The 16,724-nt window shown below is 40.6% G+C and overlaps 1 protein-coding gene across 1 annotated transcript in view; it reads left to right on the top strand.

The window, feature by feature from the left end:
- TXLNB (taxilin beta) overlaps positions 1-4,279 on the top strand; it is a 42,693-nt gene extending 38,414 nt beyond the window's left edge. The window contains exon 10 of the mRNA XM_028510623.2: positions 973-4,279. Within this exon, the coding sequence (XP_028366424.1) occupies positions 973-1,773 (801 nt within the window). The 3' untranslated portion in view covers positions 1,774-4,279. The remainder of the gene's footprint in view (positions 1-972) is intronic.
- Positions 4,280-16,724: the final 12,445 nt, after the last annotated feature.

Here is a 16,724-nt window from a genome sequence, read left to right as displayed (position 1 = left end):
TGAATTCCTCAAAGGCCTGACCAGTGTCTTACTGGTCTTTGAATTTCCACAGAGCCTGGCATATAACAGGTACAGAATGAATTCACTGATCTGAACATACTGAGAGAAGACACCAACCCAAGCACTCAGGGTGTGTGTTATTTTATAGACACATATGGAGATATATGGTTTAATGCCTCCAATAAGCACTTAAACACTGATATTATGTCAGACTCTGAGTAGGTATTGAGACTATAAAGGCAAAGATACATGGCCTTTGACCTGAGAGGCAGGTCTTACAGGTGACTGTCTCTCCATGTAAACAAGTAAAAAAAAAAAAAGCCTTAAAAGGTACAGAGTAGCACAAAGATGGGCTAAAGGAGCAAGACGATTAGGAGTGATTTTCTGCACAAATGCTGGCATTTCTAGAGAAAAGGAAAAATGAACAGTTTGAGCGGCCAGCATTATGAATTAGTGTGTGGAGAGTTTCTGTGGTTATAATTACTGTTCTAACAACTCATCCCAAATTGCAGCCAATTCCAAAGACATGAGCTTATTCTCCATCAACATAAATCAAACGGTTGCTGGATGAGCACAGAGCAGTGCATCCATAAAGCAGATGAAGCACTGCTCACTGCCCAGCCCCGGTCTATCTCATTCCTTTTGCCACCAGCAGCTACTTACACCCTCTAAGTCTTAAAAGTAGAACATTCATCTACAATTTTAGAGGCTCTGGACTGAAGCAGAGAGAGGCTTCACCATCTTTCTTTTCTAAATACTACCAGGGTGGCTAAAATTCTACCAGAGTCTAGCATACAATGCAAAAAAAAAAAATTGATTCTCTGACCAAGTATCTGTCCAGCCCCTACTCTGTGGTCAAAGCCCAGAGCCTGGTAGGCAAATTCCTGGACAAACGGTTTTGCATCTCTCCAGAGAACATCCTGGCAATTTGGTTTTTGACATTTTATGTGAGTGTTCATTTTCAAATCGCAGAAAGCTCTGAGAGCCAAAGAATATGAGTGCTTCGTGATGAAAATCGGGAGGCTAGAGAATCTCTGTCGGGCTTTACAAGAAGAGAGAAACGAACTCTACAAAAAAATCAGAGAAGCGAAAATGCCCGAGAAGGATGACCAAGGCCAGCACAGCTCCGACGAAGAACCAGAGTCGACGGTTTCTGTGGGTGAAGAGGCTGACACGGAGAACGCCAAAGGTATTCACAATACTGTGACAAACCTGGCCACAGCCTTCATGGTTATGCAGCATTCAGAGCCGACCCTTGACCAGTCCAAAGAACTCCGGCCAGAATTCAGCAGTCCTCAAGGGGGCGCTGACACGGCCTTCAAGGAGCCAGAACAACCCTCTCTGGGCCCTTCATGCCATTCAGAGAGTTCTCCGCCTCCCCCAGCTCCTCAGGCTGAGGCTGAAGGAGGCCAGGAAGCAGAACCTCCTCCCAGGGCCAGTAATCTCCCTGTGGGGTCTGGAGCAGAGCCCCAAGACCAGGGTCTCCCCACTGGAGTACTGGCTGATCAGTGGGCACGTCCAGAGGCAGAAGCTGCCGGTCAGGCCCCACAGTCCTCAGTAGAGGCCTTGCATTGGGGGACGGAGGCAAGTGGTCCTGCTCTATCACCCGCAGCAGATGAGCAAGTGCCAGCTGGGGTGCCTGGAGAGGAGCCCAGTAGGCAGCTCCCAGCAGCAGCAGCGGCAGCAGCGGCAGCAGAGGGCCTTCCAGAAGGGGACTCGGCTGGAGCCCAGCTGCCCAAGGTGGCCGACACCAACCTGGAGGGAGTAGACTAAGCCTCACGGTGCCTCCAGAGGCTGTTCTTCCTGACTTCACGCCTTCATCATGAGAGACTGTCTTCTGAAAGAGGCATTAAGGGCTAGGGGTGTCTAATGGAAGAGACTTAATTAGAGTCAAAATATTTTTGAATGTTATGCAGAGCACATTCAGCCTTTGCTATTTGCTCTCAACTTATAACTGATTTGGAGCTTTTCTATTCAACACTGGTTAATAGTATAATTTTCCCAAATGGCAACAAAGCATGCTAAAAGAAAATTTATATTAATCTGCTATTAAGGTGGTACTTAATTCAATGTTAATCAACAGTAAGATTTAGTATTTAAAGACTTCCACTATAATATGTGATGTTCCATCTTTATTTCCATATATAGTTTAATAAGTTCTATAGAAAGTAATGGATGTCCAGGTTCCATCTATATATTATATATATAATATATACATAGGTACAGGTACATCTGTTTAAATACATACATGTGTATACATGTGTGGGTGTATACATGAATGTGCTTGTGCACGCATACACACATGTGTATATCACATATGTGTATATTTACATACACTTCTTAGTCCTTTTTAAAATTTCTCTCATGTAAAATATTTAGATGCTAAGCAAAAAATTATCTTTTACTTGCTCTTAGGACTACAGCAGACTAATGCTCTAGGAATCAGACGTAGCTTCAGACGTAGTACACAAGTATTTAGGCCATGTAGTGTTGGGCAAAAATAAGTAACCCAATGATAGGTCAATAAATTCAACCAACCGATCAAATGACAGAACCGCGGTTAGGCTAGACTGCAAGTCCGTGTCAAGTGCTCAGGTGTGAAGATGAGCACAATCGACCCTGAACTGAAAGGGGAGCAATGGCAGGTGTAGACTGCTCTCTTCTTCCAGTGTCGTCTTCTACTCGACTCGGCCCACTGCCCTGCCACCCGGCGTACTTGTGGCCTCCTGCACAGAAGGGGCTGGAAGTGGGACAGGGAGGTAGGGCATGGCGGGACTGAGGGTCCTCAGACCATGAAGAAGCTGTGTTCATTCATCCCCTGCCTCTTGTGCTGCAGAGGCCTTGAGACAGGGTGCGCACCTGGCCCTGCCAACTCCTCAGCGCCCTCCTTGTCGCCTCCCGCTCTCTCCAGAGGGCTTCCCACCTCCCCTGCCCGTCACTGTCTCAGTCTCTATTCTCAAAACATCTGCTCCTTCTTACCACCAGGAAATTTCCATGTCCTGCCCTCATTTCAATTATTGCTAAGTAAAAGCTATTTCGTTCCGAAACAGGGTCTCAATATGAGTGATGAGGCCTACAAACCAACACATTTTCTACCTTGAGGAATTCTCTACTGTCACAAGTACAAAGCACAGGACAAATGGCTCCCTCCTCAACATGACTGGAAAAATAAGTGAGGATTCAGAACAAGGCAAAAGCCTGAAACACCTGGGGTTGTCTGCCTGAGTACTACAGTACCCTAGCTCGACAAGAACCTCCTATACTAGTGACAGCATTAGTTACTCTACCTAGCATAAAAAGAGACTGCACCAAAGAAAAGGGAAGGAAAAGAGGGAGGGAGGAGGGAAAGAAGTTCTAGAAGGAGGGGAAAAGGAAGGAGGAAAGAAAAAAGGGATCTAACTCAGCCCTACCTTAAAAGTCAAACTCAAGTAGAAAAATGGATTAAAGCAAGATTCTCTACTACTCATGCAGGAAATCATTCTTCAGTGTCTCATGCGCCATCTGCCAAGGCGCACACAGTGCTCGTAGGCAGGAACCACATGCTACAAGAACTGTAAACTGCATAAAATTTGTTTGAAGTGGAGAGTGAGGACAATAACGAAATGCTATTTTGTGGGGAAAAAAGCTTATTGTTATTTGAGGACCCATGTATTTTTTAAAGACCTAAGATATTGTAACTACAGGGTATCCAGCCAAAGTCAACATCACTTGAAGTCTTAGAGATTTAACCATTCATTTAATTCAAAGCCAAATATTCACCATAACAATTCAGGAGGGTCTCCTTTTCCACTATTTACCAGGGCTAAACTCCCAAGAATGGAGTAAGATTAGGTAATCATAGTAAAGTCTCAGTCTGAATGTTTAGCAAAGAGAAATAGGCAAGAGAGGAGCCAAAATCTGGGAAATCAAATATTCTGATACTCAAAGGTGTTTTTTTTTTCGTCCAAAAAGCTTTCATAGCAACACATTACTAACTATATCTTGGGGAGAGTTTTGGATATAATAACTTGCCTGAAATTTGCAAAACTTAATACAGGCTTTGGGAGAATTATTTTAATATTCAAAAAACATTTTATTAGAGTCCTTTATGTTAGAATGTGGCCTTACTAATTATAACAATAACTCATAAGACCTGAAAGAATAAGGTCTTTATCAAGTTCATGTAACTATTTCTCCAGATGCCGAGTCTGCTTTCCAGAAACACTAAAGTTGTTTGGTGTTTTTCAAATGAAACAACTTTGATTTATGTGTCTATTAAAACGGTACTTTGTTTCCCAAATGTTCTGGCAGTGATTTTATTTTCTAATTTTAAGTTCTATTTATGATTACTTTTGTTCCTTCTATGTTTCAACAATACCTAACAAAGATTATGGTTTTATTCTACCATTGGTTGATACTTTGGTCTCCGAGCAGAGTGTAACGGAGTGAGCTTTGAAAACCTTGGGGGTGTGTGTGTGTGTGTGTGTGTGTGTGTGAAGGAGAAGGGAAGGTGATAGAACACGATGCCGGGACTAAGAAGGGGGAAATCCCGGCTGGAGGACAGATGCCACGTGGCTGAAGTTTCTCTCCCTTGATACTGTGTGTCCACACGTGTCCTTCAAAAAGGCTCCGCCCTGTGTCTGTCCTTCAGAAACACTCTGAGGATAAGGGAGGGAGTATAGAAGGTGTCAGCTCAGTTTGCCTCTATCTATTTCTTCTAGCTGCTCCAAGAATTTTCTCTAGTAAAACCCAAAAAGGTCCAGCTTTTCTACCTTTTGCTCTCTCTCTCTCACCCCAGACCATACTGACCTGGGAAGGGCTTCTTGAACATGGCATTTCCTAGCATAGCTGGGGAAGAGGACTGCTTAGCTAGAATGGAAAAAAAGATTCACCCCTGGCCTTAAGGCAGTTTTTCCTCCTTTTTTTTTTTTTTTTTTTTTTTTTGCGGGGGAGGCTCATATAGTCACACATTTTTAAATAGCTTTCTCTCTCTTTTGAGATAATAAAAGTATTATGCCTTCATTATAAAACTGATGTTGCTTTTCAATAATTTCTCATTACAAGAGAAAGCATCTTAGGAAAATTTCCTCAGCCCCTCCAACTCTAACTAGTAGTTAAATCCAATATTTAGGAAAAATAAAAGTAATTTAAAATGTAAAGAGTTCACTAAAAGAAGATATGCAATAAAAATGATGAGTTTGGTCTCTAAAATTTGTTTCCATCATAAACTGGCAAGTAGGATTTAGGAAGCAAATTAGGTATATGGGCTAAATTTACACACAATTTAAATAATTTCCTTTCCTATACTTTAGAATCTGAAAGTTAAAGTTATTGAATCGACCATGAGGACACTCCATTGGGATAGAAGCATTCCTAAATGAGAGTAATAAAGATTTTTGCCACCCTGGTAAACTGTATCCTCAACACCTGAAGTTGAGTCTCACTGGTGGTGTCTCCTGATAGAAGTTAGGAGAAGTTAGAAGATAGAAGAAGTTCAACAGTGACAGTTGCAGCTGTATGTGTGTGAATGTACACACATGCATGCACATGCACATAAACACACATGTATGAAATCTGACCTGGATTTAATTCTGCTGCTGTAGGTGAGTCTTGACTCCTGTCAAGGAGTATCCATTTTCAAAGGATACTAAGTATAATCTTTCCTGACAAGAACAAACTTTAAAAAGAAATCATTTCCTGTGTGAATAAGGATATGTGATAGAAACATTTAACTAGCAAAATAAGCCTACAAATTTATCGGTCCATTGCACACAAGAACTCACAGAAGTTGTTCAACTCTGCCAGGAGGTGAGAAATGAAGCACATCAGTTCAACAGCATACTCGAGCTGGCTGAATCCAGGGGCAAGTCCTTCTGCTCACTGGGTTTTAGAGCCTCAGCTTTCTATTAACACCAGTGTCCACCCCATTTTAACTTTGAATTTATTTAAAAGTGATATATTATAATGTAAAATTACCACATGTCATAATTAAAACGTACCTAGGTGTAAACTTATCATTTCAGAACCGACAGTTGATTTGATGACATTTTATGTCAAAAAAAACACAAAACCAGCGTAGAAGTCAAGCAAGAAGACATTATGTTCAGAGAAAGAAAGATGAGAGAGAGAAAAAAAGGACTTGCATTCCAATGGCTCTTCTACAAAGGAAAAAAAATGAAAATGAAAAATAGAACTTTAAGATGAGTAAGGGCAATAAAAGGAGGAGGCACATAAACTGGCGGATGCTATTATGAAAGCAGGGTGGCGATTGGAGGCCATAGCCACAGTGACAGTAACACCCTCCACAGCAGGACTGCATCCTGGGAAATTTTTATAAGCGTGTTTCTCAGCATTGGTGCATTACTGTATTTCTGCTTGTTTTCTACTAAAGTAATAAACGCATTTTATTCAGCATCAAAGTAATAAGACTATATTATAAAACATTTAGAAAATAGAGAAATGAGAAAAATTACCCATAATTCCATCACTCTAACATAACCACTGACAACATTCATTATATCCTGGTTTATTTTAAATTATCTAACCATCTTTTTTATTTAATATGATGTTAACCTGTCTTTTGGGGAGAGCACAGTGGTTCAAGTGAGAGTAATAGCTATTAATAGCTGCCAGATTTCAGTGCTTCAAGTTTCATACACTTTACCATTTAATATGAAAGCATATTATATTATCTTTAGAATTAATGTGGCTAGGCAAATATGAATGCACAACATTCTTACATGTTGTTTGAAAAAGTTATGCCATGTGCTGCACTTACATGTCCCACCACACATATGTAATTTTCCAAATAAACCAACTGACATGGCTAGAGTGAGATGCCTAACCCCAACACTGCTCAAAAAAATAAAAAATAAAAAACCTACTCTAGAGAAATACTCATGCAATAACTAACAAAAAAGAGAGGAAAAGTTGAACTCCAGTTTATAAAGTGACAAAAAACATATGATACTATATGTTTAATATCATAAATCATAGCAGTGGCTAAATGAAGGTCAATGTTCAAAAACAAATCCAAACTCTTCAAAATTAGTGAGACAGTTAGTGGTTTTATTGTTCAGATGAAATGGTGGTCAGCAGCATTAGCTATATCATGTCTGTGAGGTAAGGCAAGGCTAAAAACCACTGTGAACCTGAGATTGCTCTAAAACCCACCAGGCAGACGCAACCAGCCACAGAGAGTAGTCAGAGATCCCACACACTGCACAAGAAAATTTCAAAGTCAGAGTTCAAGTTTATAGAAATAGTACAACAGAGATGTCTTCCATCACGCCCCATCGTGAAGGTAACTGTATGTCCTACCTAAACCAGTATAATCATTCCTCACAGACTACTTTAACGCTCCGGGTAAAGAAATTCAAGTTCAATTCACTTGTTTTCTTAACATTCTTATTAAGGAATTGTTCCCTGGAATGAAACCAGCTAAGTCCAATCAGGGTAAAAGTGTGGGACAGCACTAGTCTAGGGATCAGGCTACTGCAGCCCTAGCTCCTGTCCTGCTACGGAGTGGCGAGGTGAGTGGGGAGAAATGAACGTCTGTGGGCCTCAGCTCACTCACCTACAGGGGCCTTGGACTAGATGTCTGAGGGTTTCGGAGTCTCTGACTATTTGAGACTTGAAATCCTTAAGAGGCCTAAGATGTTATGTAGGGCTTTCTACTCTCCAGGGAGGGTTTTATTCTAAGACATCTGTACATCACCTTGAGCACTTCTACTACAAGTCAGACAAGGAAAAGGAGACAAAAAACTACTCAATATTTTTTTTAAATTTAATTTTAATAATTAGATGAATGGAGCATTAAGGGGGAAATCACAAATTCTTGGATTTATTCAACAAATACTGAAGCGCTTCCATGTGTGAGCCTCTGTGCTAGCCCACGGATGGCAGTGGTTACAGAGTTAAACAAAGGATGTCCGGACCACCCATACCCTGGGCTCCATCTGCTCAGAAACAAAGCGCCTAGTCATGTGACTGGAGCCTGAGGGCCCCTTGTACTGCATGCACCAGGGACTCATCACCAAGGACAAGAGCTGCAAGAGATGCTGAGAGGTCCCACCTAACCACAATGTTCAGCAAACCAAAAAGCAGAAAGGAAACCGTTACAAGCACTTTTATTACAAATGATACTCAGAGTTCTAAGTGAAAAAGTTTGAGTTCCTGGTAGAGAAGGAGGGTTTTATGGAACGTGTGTGTGGTTACTTGTCTGTGGCTGTAGTGTGTGTTAAGAGCTGTGAGAGTGTGTATGAATAGTTGTGTGTAATATGTGCCAGTAGAAGTATGTAGTTCTATGAGAGTGTGTTGTAGGTATGTAGTTCTATGTGAATGTTTATCATTGTGTGTGACTGTATTTATGCATAACAAATCGATGTAAGCCTATGTAAATGTGTGTAGTTGTGTGAGAGTTTATGGCCTGTGTGTGATGGGGCTGGGAACTGAAAAACCGGAACACTGCAGACGCGGTTTTTGTCCTGTGACTAGCTTGCTTTTTACAGGATCGTGTCTTGTCACAGACTTTTGTTTGCACAACAAACCCTCTCTCGGGTATAGTGCTATGGGGCTCATTATTTTTTAGTTGACCATCTGCCTTCTGAACACACAGGCAGGTGGATGAGGCCGAAAGTGTAGTGGCAGCTATTCACAAAATAATTGCACCTGCCACCTGCCCAAAGTGACAGCCACCACTGACTCACAGCTCCCATCCCCAGGCAAGGCGATCGGTATGTCTTGATAAACTCTCGGTGCTATTCATCATATAGACCAGCCACGGCTTCAGTGGGAATACAAGAAGTGGTAGCAAACAGAATAACTGGATTCTGGTTTTTCTAAATGAGAGAAGAGCTTCTCCCATGGCCACTGTTTCTAACAAAGTTGGCATCCCTGGAGGTAGAGTTATAGTCTGCTTTATCTCTGCTGAAAACCAAACCCCTGAATATTAAGAATATTCCCATGAACTAAAAGCCAAAGAGAAAGTGCCCAATCCATTTACACTTTAATCAGTGAATCAGAAGATAGGGAACCAGAGTTGACTGCAGATGCTACCAGCCAACCAGTCAGGCCTATGACTCATTCTTTGTGCATAGAAATTTTTTGCTGTGATACAATTCATCTCCCCAAAATATCTACTATTGACTAGCTGTGCTGTCATAGCCGGACCATCTGGCTGCTCCCTTGCCTATTATTAGGAAACTGATCCAGAAGTCCTCTGATTCAGTCTGGGAGTAATTTAAGGCAATACCCAAAGGAAGGAGAGTGAGATCTTTTTATAACAAATTAATTGCCTGCCATAGAAGTAAACTGATGATCTTCAAAAGCTAAAGGGAAGAAAACAACTAAACATAAATAAAATGTAAAAGAACAGAAGAGAGAAGAAAATCACAATAAATACAACAAAGCATGAATGTCCAGAATACAAACAGAAATCATACAAAGCAGTAAGAAAAGACGAACATTTCAAAAGAAAGTGGGGAAAGGCTGGGGGAGCAACCTCCCCCCCAATGCAGATGAAGAGGAGTGTCAACTTCATCATTTTAAGATTCTAGAAATTCATCACATTTCCCTTTGGCTCTAAAATTAAATGATTCACTATGACTTTCTGTCCTCCAAGTTTCTGTTTCTTTTCAGAATCAACTATGAGGGATCTGTTTTGCTGTTTCAGCTAATATTTTGACCTTTATTGTTATCTAATATAATGAAAATATTAAAGGTCAACCAGGCTTAAAACCAGACAAATAAGTTTTGTCCCAGGTGCCAAGAGTCTGATGGGCCAGCAGGAGAACGCGCCAGGACAAACCAGTGGCCCCACCCTAGGAACAGCAGTGGCGGCAGCATGCCTCTCTGGCCCTATGAGACGGTCCGCATGCGAATTCATCCCTCCGGGGAGTTACTTTCTATCCTCTTACATTTTAAAGACACACAGCTATTGCCTCTCTCTTGAGGGTGGATGAAAATTTGCTGACATGGCAGATATTCATCCCATGAACTAAACGACTAACAAAAACCAAATCCCAGTGGCTCAGAATTTCCCATTCATTGGGATGAGTTTGAATTAGATGCAGAGAAGGGGCACATTGTTGGTCGTCTCAGTCCACTTGGGCTGATATAACAAATATCACAGACGAGATGGCTTATAAACAACAGGAATGTACGTCTCATGGTTCTGGAAGCCAGGAAGTCCAAGATCAAGGTGACTGCAGTTTCAGTGTTTGAGGAGAACCTGTTTTCTGGTTCATATATGGCCATCTTCCCACTTGTATCCTCACAAGGGGGCAAGAAAGCTCCAGGGGTAGGGGGCCTCTCTTATAAGGGCACTAATCCCATTCGTGGGAGCTCTACCCATAGGACCTCATCATCTCCCTAAGGCCCCATCTCCTGATACCATCCATCACACTGGAGGTTAGGGTTCCAACATGTGAGTTTTGGGAAGACACAAACATTCAAGCTATAACACTGGTCGAGACCCAGCTGTCAGGAGACACAGGGAAATTGTGGTGACCATATTTTCTAAGCCCCAAGTAGAGGCTCTGTCTGACAAGGGCTGGTGCTCTTATATCAGCAACAAGACAGAATGTTAGAAATCAAGACTGACCAGGAAAAGCCAGACTTCAGGTATAAAAAATATAATTCTGTCACCAGTGCAAGAAATTTCAGATTTTTACTAACTTGGTTCCAAGATGGGACTTGAAAGAGGTCGCCTTTTTGATAAGCTTGTCCCAAATCAGAGTTACAAAAGAGAAGGGCCTGTGTGCGGTCTGGTCTCAGCCTCCAAGCTACTCCCAGACTTGCCTGCAGAGAACCAGATAACTGACTCCCAACCTGCTTATTTTAGTCGTGTGGCCTCACTTCTTCGCGTCTCCACTCCTTCACAGTCAGATTCCAAAGGCCCTTACTCTGAAACTGCCTGCAAGTAGGGACAGACAGCAGCAGCTGCCACCACGCTGATAATGGGTTTGTGCTGCTGCTTGCCTGCCCCCAAAAAGCTGCCGGGAGTTGACAGTTTGCTTTCCTGCCCGCCCAAACCCACAGCCTTTGCGCTGCCGCCAGCTTCAGCACAGAGAGAACAGGAGTGCCACCTACTGAAGCACTAGAGGTGTAGCCAGCATCTCAGCCAGCCCAGGCCTGCTTGTCACCCAGCAACAGCACTGAAAATCACCTGTGTACAGTGATTAAGTAGGCTTCATCTTCTGCCAAAAATAGTGATTGTTTACCACGGTTAGGCCGAAAGAGTCTCAGGGAAGTTAACTCTGCTCTGAACAAACGAAACCAAATTGCCACTGTGATCCAGGCTGTATTCCACTTAAGGGAGAAGTGCGCAAGCAGCAAATGCAGAGTTTAACATGGAGCACAATTATTAAGTACAATATTTATCCTGTGCCAGACACTTTGTAGGCTAGAGATAGAAGCATGAATGATCAACACTAGAGAAACAATAGAAAAATGATAAATCTGTATCTGTGTTCCAAAATTGACAAAATACACTCGAGAAACCCGGCCAAATTTATTGCACAGGAAGCGTGTCTTAGAATTTGGGGATCTGGAGTTTTCACTTTTCCCTGGGTTCTATCACCACTGTCCCTAAGCTCAGATTAAGAAGTCATAATGAGTTTGTTAGTTTTTTTGAGTCACCAATTAACAAATAATATATTTGGAATTTTGTGCTCAAAATAGCTGCTTTGCAGATGCCCCAAGCATCCTCTTGGCCTGCCTCTCAGAAAATGTTGCCATGACAACTCTCAAAGTGCTTTCCTTGGATTCACGAACTCCTCTACATGTGCTAATAGCACGTTCCTGACCATGATCAATAAAATACCTTTCAAAATATTTTCAGTGTCGAATGACATCAGAACATCATACAATACATAGGTACTTACATGAGTTAGTAAGTAAACGCTTTATCAAGTCAAGGACCCAACACACAGTGATTTGGTCACACATTTGCAGCTGGGCAGCAGAACCTGAACACCCCAAGGGGATCCTTCCCTACTGAGAACCCCTGGTGCTTTAGCCACTGTGCACAGCCACTGTCCGAACATGTTCTAACGAGCTGTACGGCTGTGCCTCCTGATCTCGGAGGAGACCAGGAAAACACAGGTGAGAGGGAATGAGCAAAGAAGTGTCGTGTTGGGTGCAAAATTTACAGATTGAAGGCAGAATGTAATATTCACAAACGAAACTAAAATGTATTCACCTAATATTATGAGAATTATATTTGAGGTTCTGCTAAAGTCTCTGGTATTTTACTATCATTTTACTCTTGAATACAGCCCAGGGGGGCAATAACTTAAGGATTATGTATTAAGTATTTACGTTAGCTCATATTTTCACAGATAAATATACAGTCATATTTCCCATCCATCCTTGCCCTCTTCTTTTTTCAAGTAGTGTGTGTGTGTGTGTGTGTGTGTGTGGTTTTTTATTTTATTTTTACTGTTGTTCATGTACAAGTTGTCTCCATTTTCCCATCACCACTTCCCCACCCCAGCATCCTCCACCACCCACCCTCAATCCTTCCCCCCTTGGCTTTGTCCATGGGTCCTTTACCCATGTTCCTTGATGACCCTTTCCCTTCTTTCCCCCATTATCCCTCTCCCTCCTCCCCTCTGGTTACTGTCAGTTTGTTCAGCATTTCAATGTCTCTAGTTACACTTTGCTTGCTTGTTTGTTTTGTTGATTAGGATCCACTAATGGGTGAGATCATATGGTATTTGTCTTTCACTGCCTGACTTACTTCGATTAGCATAATGCTCTCCAGTTCCATCCATGCTGTAGTGAACAGTAGGAGCTCCTTCCTTCTTTCTGCTGAGTGGTATTCCATTGTGTAAATGTACCAGTTTTTTGATCCACTTATTTACTGATGGGCACTTAGGCTGTTTCCAGCATTTGGCTATTGTAAATTGTGCTGTTGTGAACATTGGGGTACATAGGCTCTTTTGAATTGGGGTTTCAGGATTCTTAGGGTATAATCTAAGCAGTGGAATTGCTGGTCAAAAGGCAGTTCCATTTCTAGTTTTTTTGAGGAAATTCCGTACTCTTTTCCACAGTGGCTGCACCAGTCTGCATTCCCACTAACAGTGCACTAGGGTTCCCATTTCTCCACAACCTCTCCAGCACTTATTTTTTTATTGATTTGTTTATGATGTCCATTCTGATCAGCATGAAGTGGTATCTCATTATGGTTTTAATTTGCATCTCTCTGATGGCTAGTGATGCTGAGCATCCTTTTTTATGTCTCAGGGCCCTCTGTATGTCCTCCTTGGGGAAGTGTCTATTTAGGTCCTTTGCCCATTTTTTAATTGGATTGTTTGTCTTCCTTGAGTGGAGTCATGTTACCTCATTATATATTTCAGAGATCAAACCCTCATCTGAGATATCATTGGCAAATATATTTTCCCACATGGTTGGTTCCCTTTTCATTTTGCTAATGTTTTCTTTAGCTGTGCAGAAGCTTTTTATTTTGATGAAATCCCATTTGTTTATTCTTTCCTTTATGTCCCTTGTTCTAGGGGACATATCGGTGAAAATATTGCTGTGTGGAATATCTGAGCTTTTCCTGCCTATGTTCTTCTCTAGGATTTTTATGGTATCATGACTTATATTTAAGTCTTTTACCCATCTTGAGCTTTTGTGTATGGTGTAAGTTGATGGTCAAGTTTCATTTTTTGTATGTAGCTGTGCAGATCTCCTACACCATTTGTTGAAGGGACTATTTTTACTCCATTTTATGCTTCTGTACCCTTTGTCAAATATTAATTGACCACAGAGATTTGTGTTTATTTCTGGGCTCTCTATTCTGTTCCATTGGTCTATGTGTCTGTTCTTATGCCAGTACCAGACTGTTTTGATTACCATGGCCTTGTAATATAGTTTGATGTCAGGTATGGTGATCCCTCCTACTTTGTTCTTCTTTCTCAGAATTGCTACAGTTATTTAGGGTCATTTAAAGTTCCATATAAATGTTTGAATTATTTGTTCTATACCTGTGAAATATATCATTGTATTTCAATAGGGATTGCACTGAATCTATAAATTGCTTTGGATAATATGGACATTTTGGTGATGTTAATTCTTCCAGTCCATGGACACAGTATATGCTTCCATTTATTTGTATCTTCCTTAATTTCTTTCTTCAGAGATGTGTAGTTTTCTGAGTACAGGTCTTTTACCTCCTTGGTTAGGTCTGTTCCTAGGTACTTTATTTTTCTTGTTGCTATAGCAAATGGGATTTTTTCCTGATTTCTGTTTCTGGTATTTCATTGTTGGTGTAGAAAAATGCCTTGGATTTCTGAATACTGACTTTGTATCCTGCAGTTTCGCCAAATTCACTTAGTAAGTCAAGTAGTTTTTGATGGAGTCTGTAGGGTTTTCTATGTACACTATCAAGTCTTCTGAAAACAATGACAGTTTTACTTCCTCCTTTCCAGTTTGGATGCCTTATATTTCTTTTTTTGTCTGATCACTGTTTCTAGGACTTCCAATACTACGTTGAATAGAAGTGGTAAAAGTGGACATCCTTGTCTTGTTCCTGATCTTAGTGGGAAAGCTTTATAGTTTTTGACCATTGAATACGATGTTGGCTGTAGGTCTCTCATATATGGCCTTCACTATGTTGAGGTATGCTCCCCCTGTTCCCACTTTGCTGAGTGTTTTCATCATAAATGGGTGCTGTACCTTATCAAATGCTTTTTCTGCATCTATTGATATGATTATGTGATTTTTATCTTTCCTTTTGTTTATGTGATGTATTATCTTTATTGATTTGCAAATATTGTACCATCCTTCCATCCCTGAGATAAATCCCACTTGATCATGGTGTATGATCTTTTTAATGTATTGCTGGATGTGGTTTACCAATATTTTGTTGAGGATTTTAGCATCTATGTTCATCAGTGATATTGCCTGCAGTTTTCTTCTTTTGTTGTGTATTTGTCTGGTTTTGGGATTAGGATGATCCTGGTCTCATAAAAAGACTTTGGTAATCTTCCTTCTTCTTGGATTTTTTGGAATAGTCTGAGAAGGATAGGAGTTAGCTCTTCCTTAAATGTTTTATAAAATTCTCCTATGAAACCATCTGGTCCAGGACTTTTATGTGATGGGAGTTTTTTGATTACTGCTTCAACTTTACCAGCTGTTATCTGTTTGTTCAGGCTTTCTGCTTCTTCTTGGTTCAGTTTTGGAAGATCATATTTTTCTAGAAATTTGTCCATTTCATCCAGGTTTTCAAACTTCTTGGCATATAGTTGTTGTAGTAATCTCTCAGAATACTTTGTATTTTTGTGGTATCCATTGCAATTTCACCTCTTTTGCTTCTGATTTTATTTATTTGGGTCCTTTCCCTTTTTTTTTTTTCTTAATGAGTCTGCTTAAAGGCTTGTCAATTTTGTTTATCTTTTCAAAGAACAAGCTCCTGGATTTATTGATCCTTTGAATTATTCTTTTAGTCTCTATGTCATTTTATCCTGCTCTGATCTTGGTTATTTCCTTCCTTCTACTTGTTCTGGGCTTTGTTTGTTATTGTTCCTCCAGTTCTTGTAGATGTAGGGCTAGGTTGTTTATTTGAAATGTTTCTATCTTTTCTAGGTATGCCTGTATCACTATGAACTTCCCTCTCAACACTGCTTTCTCTGTGTCACATAGGTTTTCGACTGTTATGTTTTCATTTGCATGTTTCCAGAAACTTTTTTATTTCTTCCTTGATTTCACTGTTAACACATTCATTGTTTAATAGCACATTATTCAATCTCCATGAGTTTGAATGCTTTTTAATTCTTTCCTTGAGGGTGGTTTCTAGTTTTAAGCCCCTGTAGTCCAAGAAAATACTTGATTTCAATTTTCTTGAATTTGTTGAGGCTTGTTTTGTGTCCTATCATGTGCTCTATCTTTGAAAATGGTCCATGTACATTTGAAAAGGATGTGCATTTTGCTTCTTTGGGATGAAAATTTACATACATATGTATGTATGTAAATGTATATGTATCTGTGTGTGTGTGTGTGTATCAGTGAAGTCCATTCAATCTAATGTGTTGCTCAGTTCCACAATATCCTTGTTGATATTTTGTTTGGAAGATCTATCCATTGTTGACAGTGAGGTGTTGAAATCCCCTACTATATAATTATGTTGCTGTCTATATCTTTCCTGAAGTCCCCCAGGATTTTCTTTACATATTTGGGTGCTCCTATGTTGGGTGCATATATGTTTACAATATTTATGTCTTCTTGATGGATTCTCCCTTTGAGTATTATGAAGTGTCCTTCTGTGTCTCTTTTTATGGCCTTTGTTTTGAAATCTATTTTGTCTGATGTAAGTATTGCTACCCTGGCTTTTTTCCTGTCCATTTGTCTAAAATATTTTTTTCCAACCCTTCATTTTTAGTCTGTGTAGGCCTTTTGTTCTGAGGTGGGTATCTTGTAGGCAACATATATGTGGGTCATGTTAATTTTTAAGTCTTTTGATTGGAGCATTAAATTCATTTACATTTAAGGTTTTTATTGATAAGTACTTACTCATTGCCATTTCATTCCCTTTGTACCTGTGTTCTCTCTCTGACTCTTTTTCTTCACCTTCTTAAAGCAGTCCCTTTAGCTATCTTGCAGTGCTGGGTTGGTTGAGGTGTATTCTTTCAGTCTTCTTTTGTCTGGGAAAGTCCTTATCTCACCTTCCATTTTAACTGAGAGCCTTCCTGGGTCATCTCGGTTTCAGGCCTTTGCTTTTCATTACTTGGAATATTTCTTGC

Source organism: Phyllostomus discolor, chromosome 4 (genome assembly GCF_004126475.2).
Source record: "Phyllostomus discolor isolate MPI-MPIP mPhyDis1 chromosome 4, mPhyDis1.pri.v3, whole genome shotgun sequence".
Taxonomy (NCBI): Eukaryota; Metazoa; Chordata; class Mammalia; order Chiroptera; family Phyllostomidae; genus Phyllostomus; species Phyllostomus discolor.
Note: the sequence above shows the minus strand (reverse complement) of the source record. Positions and strands in the feature narration are given on the sequence as shown.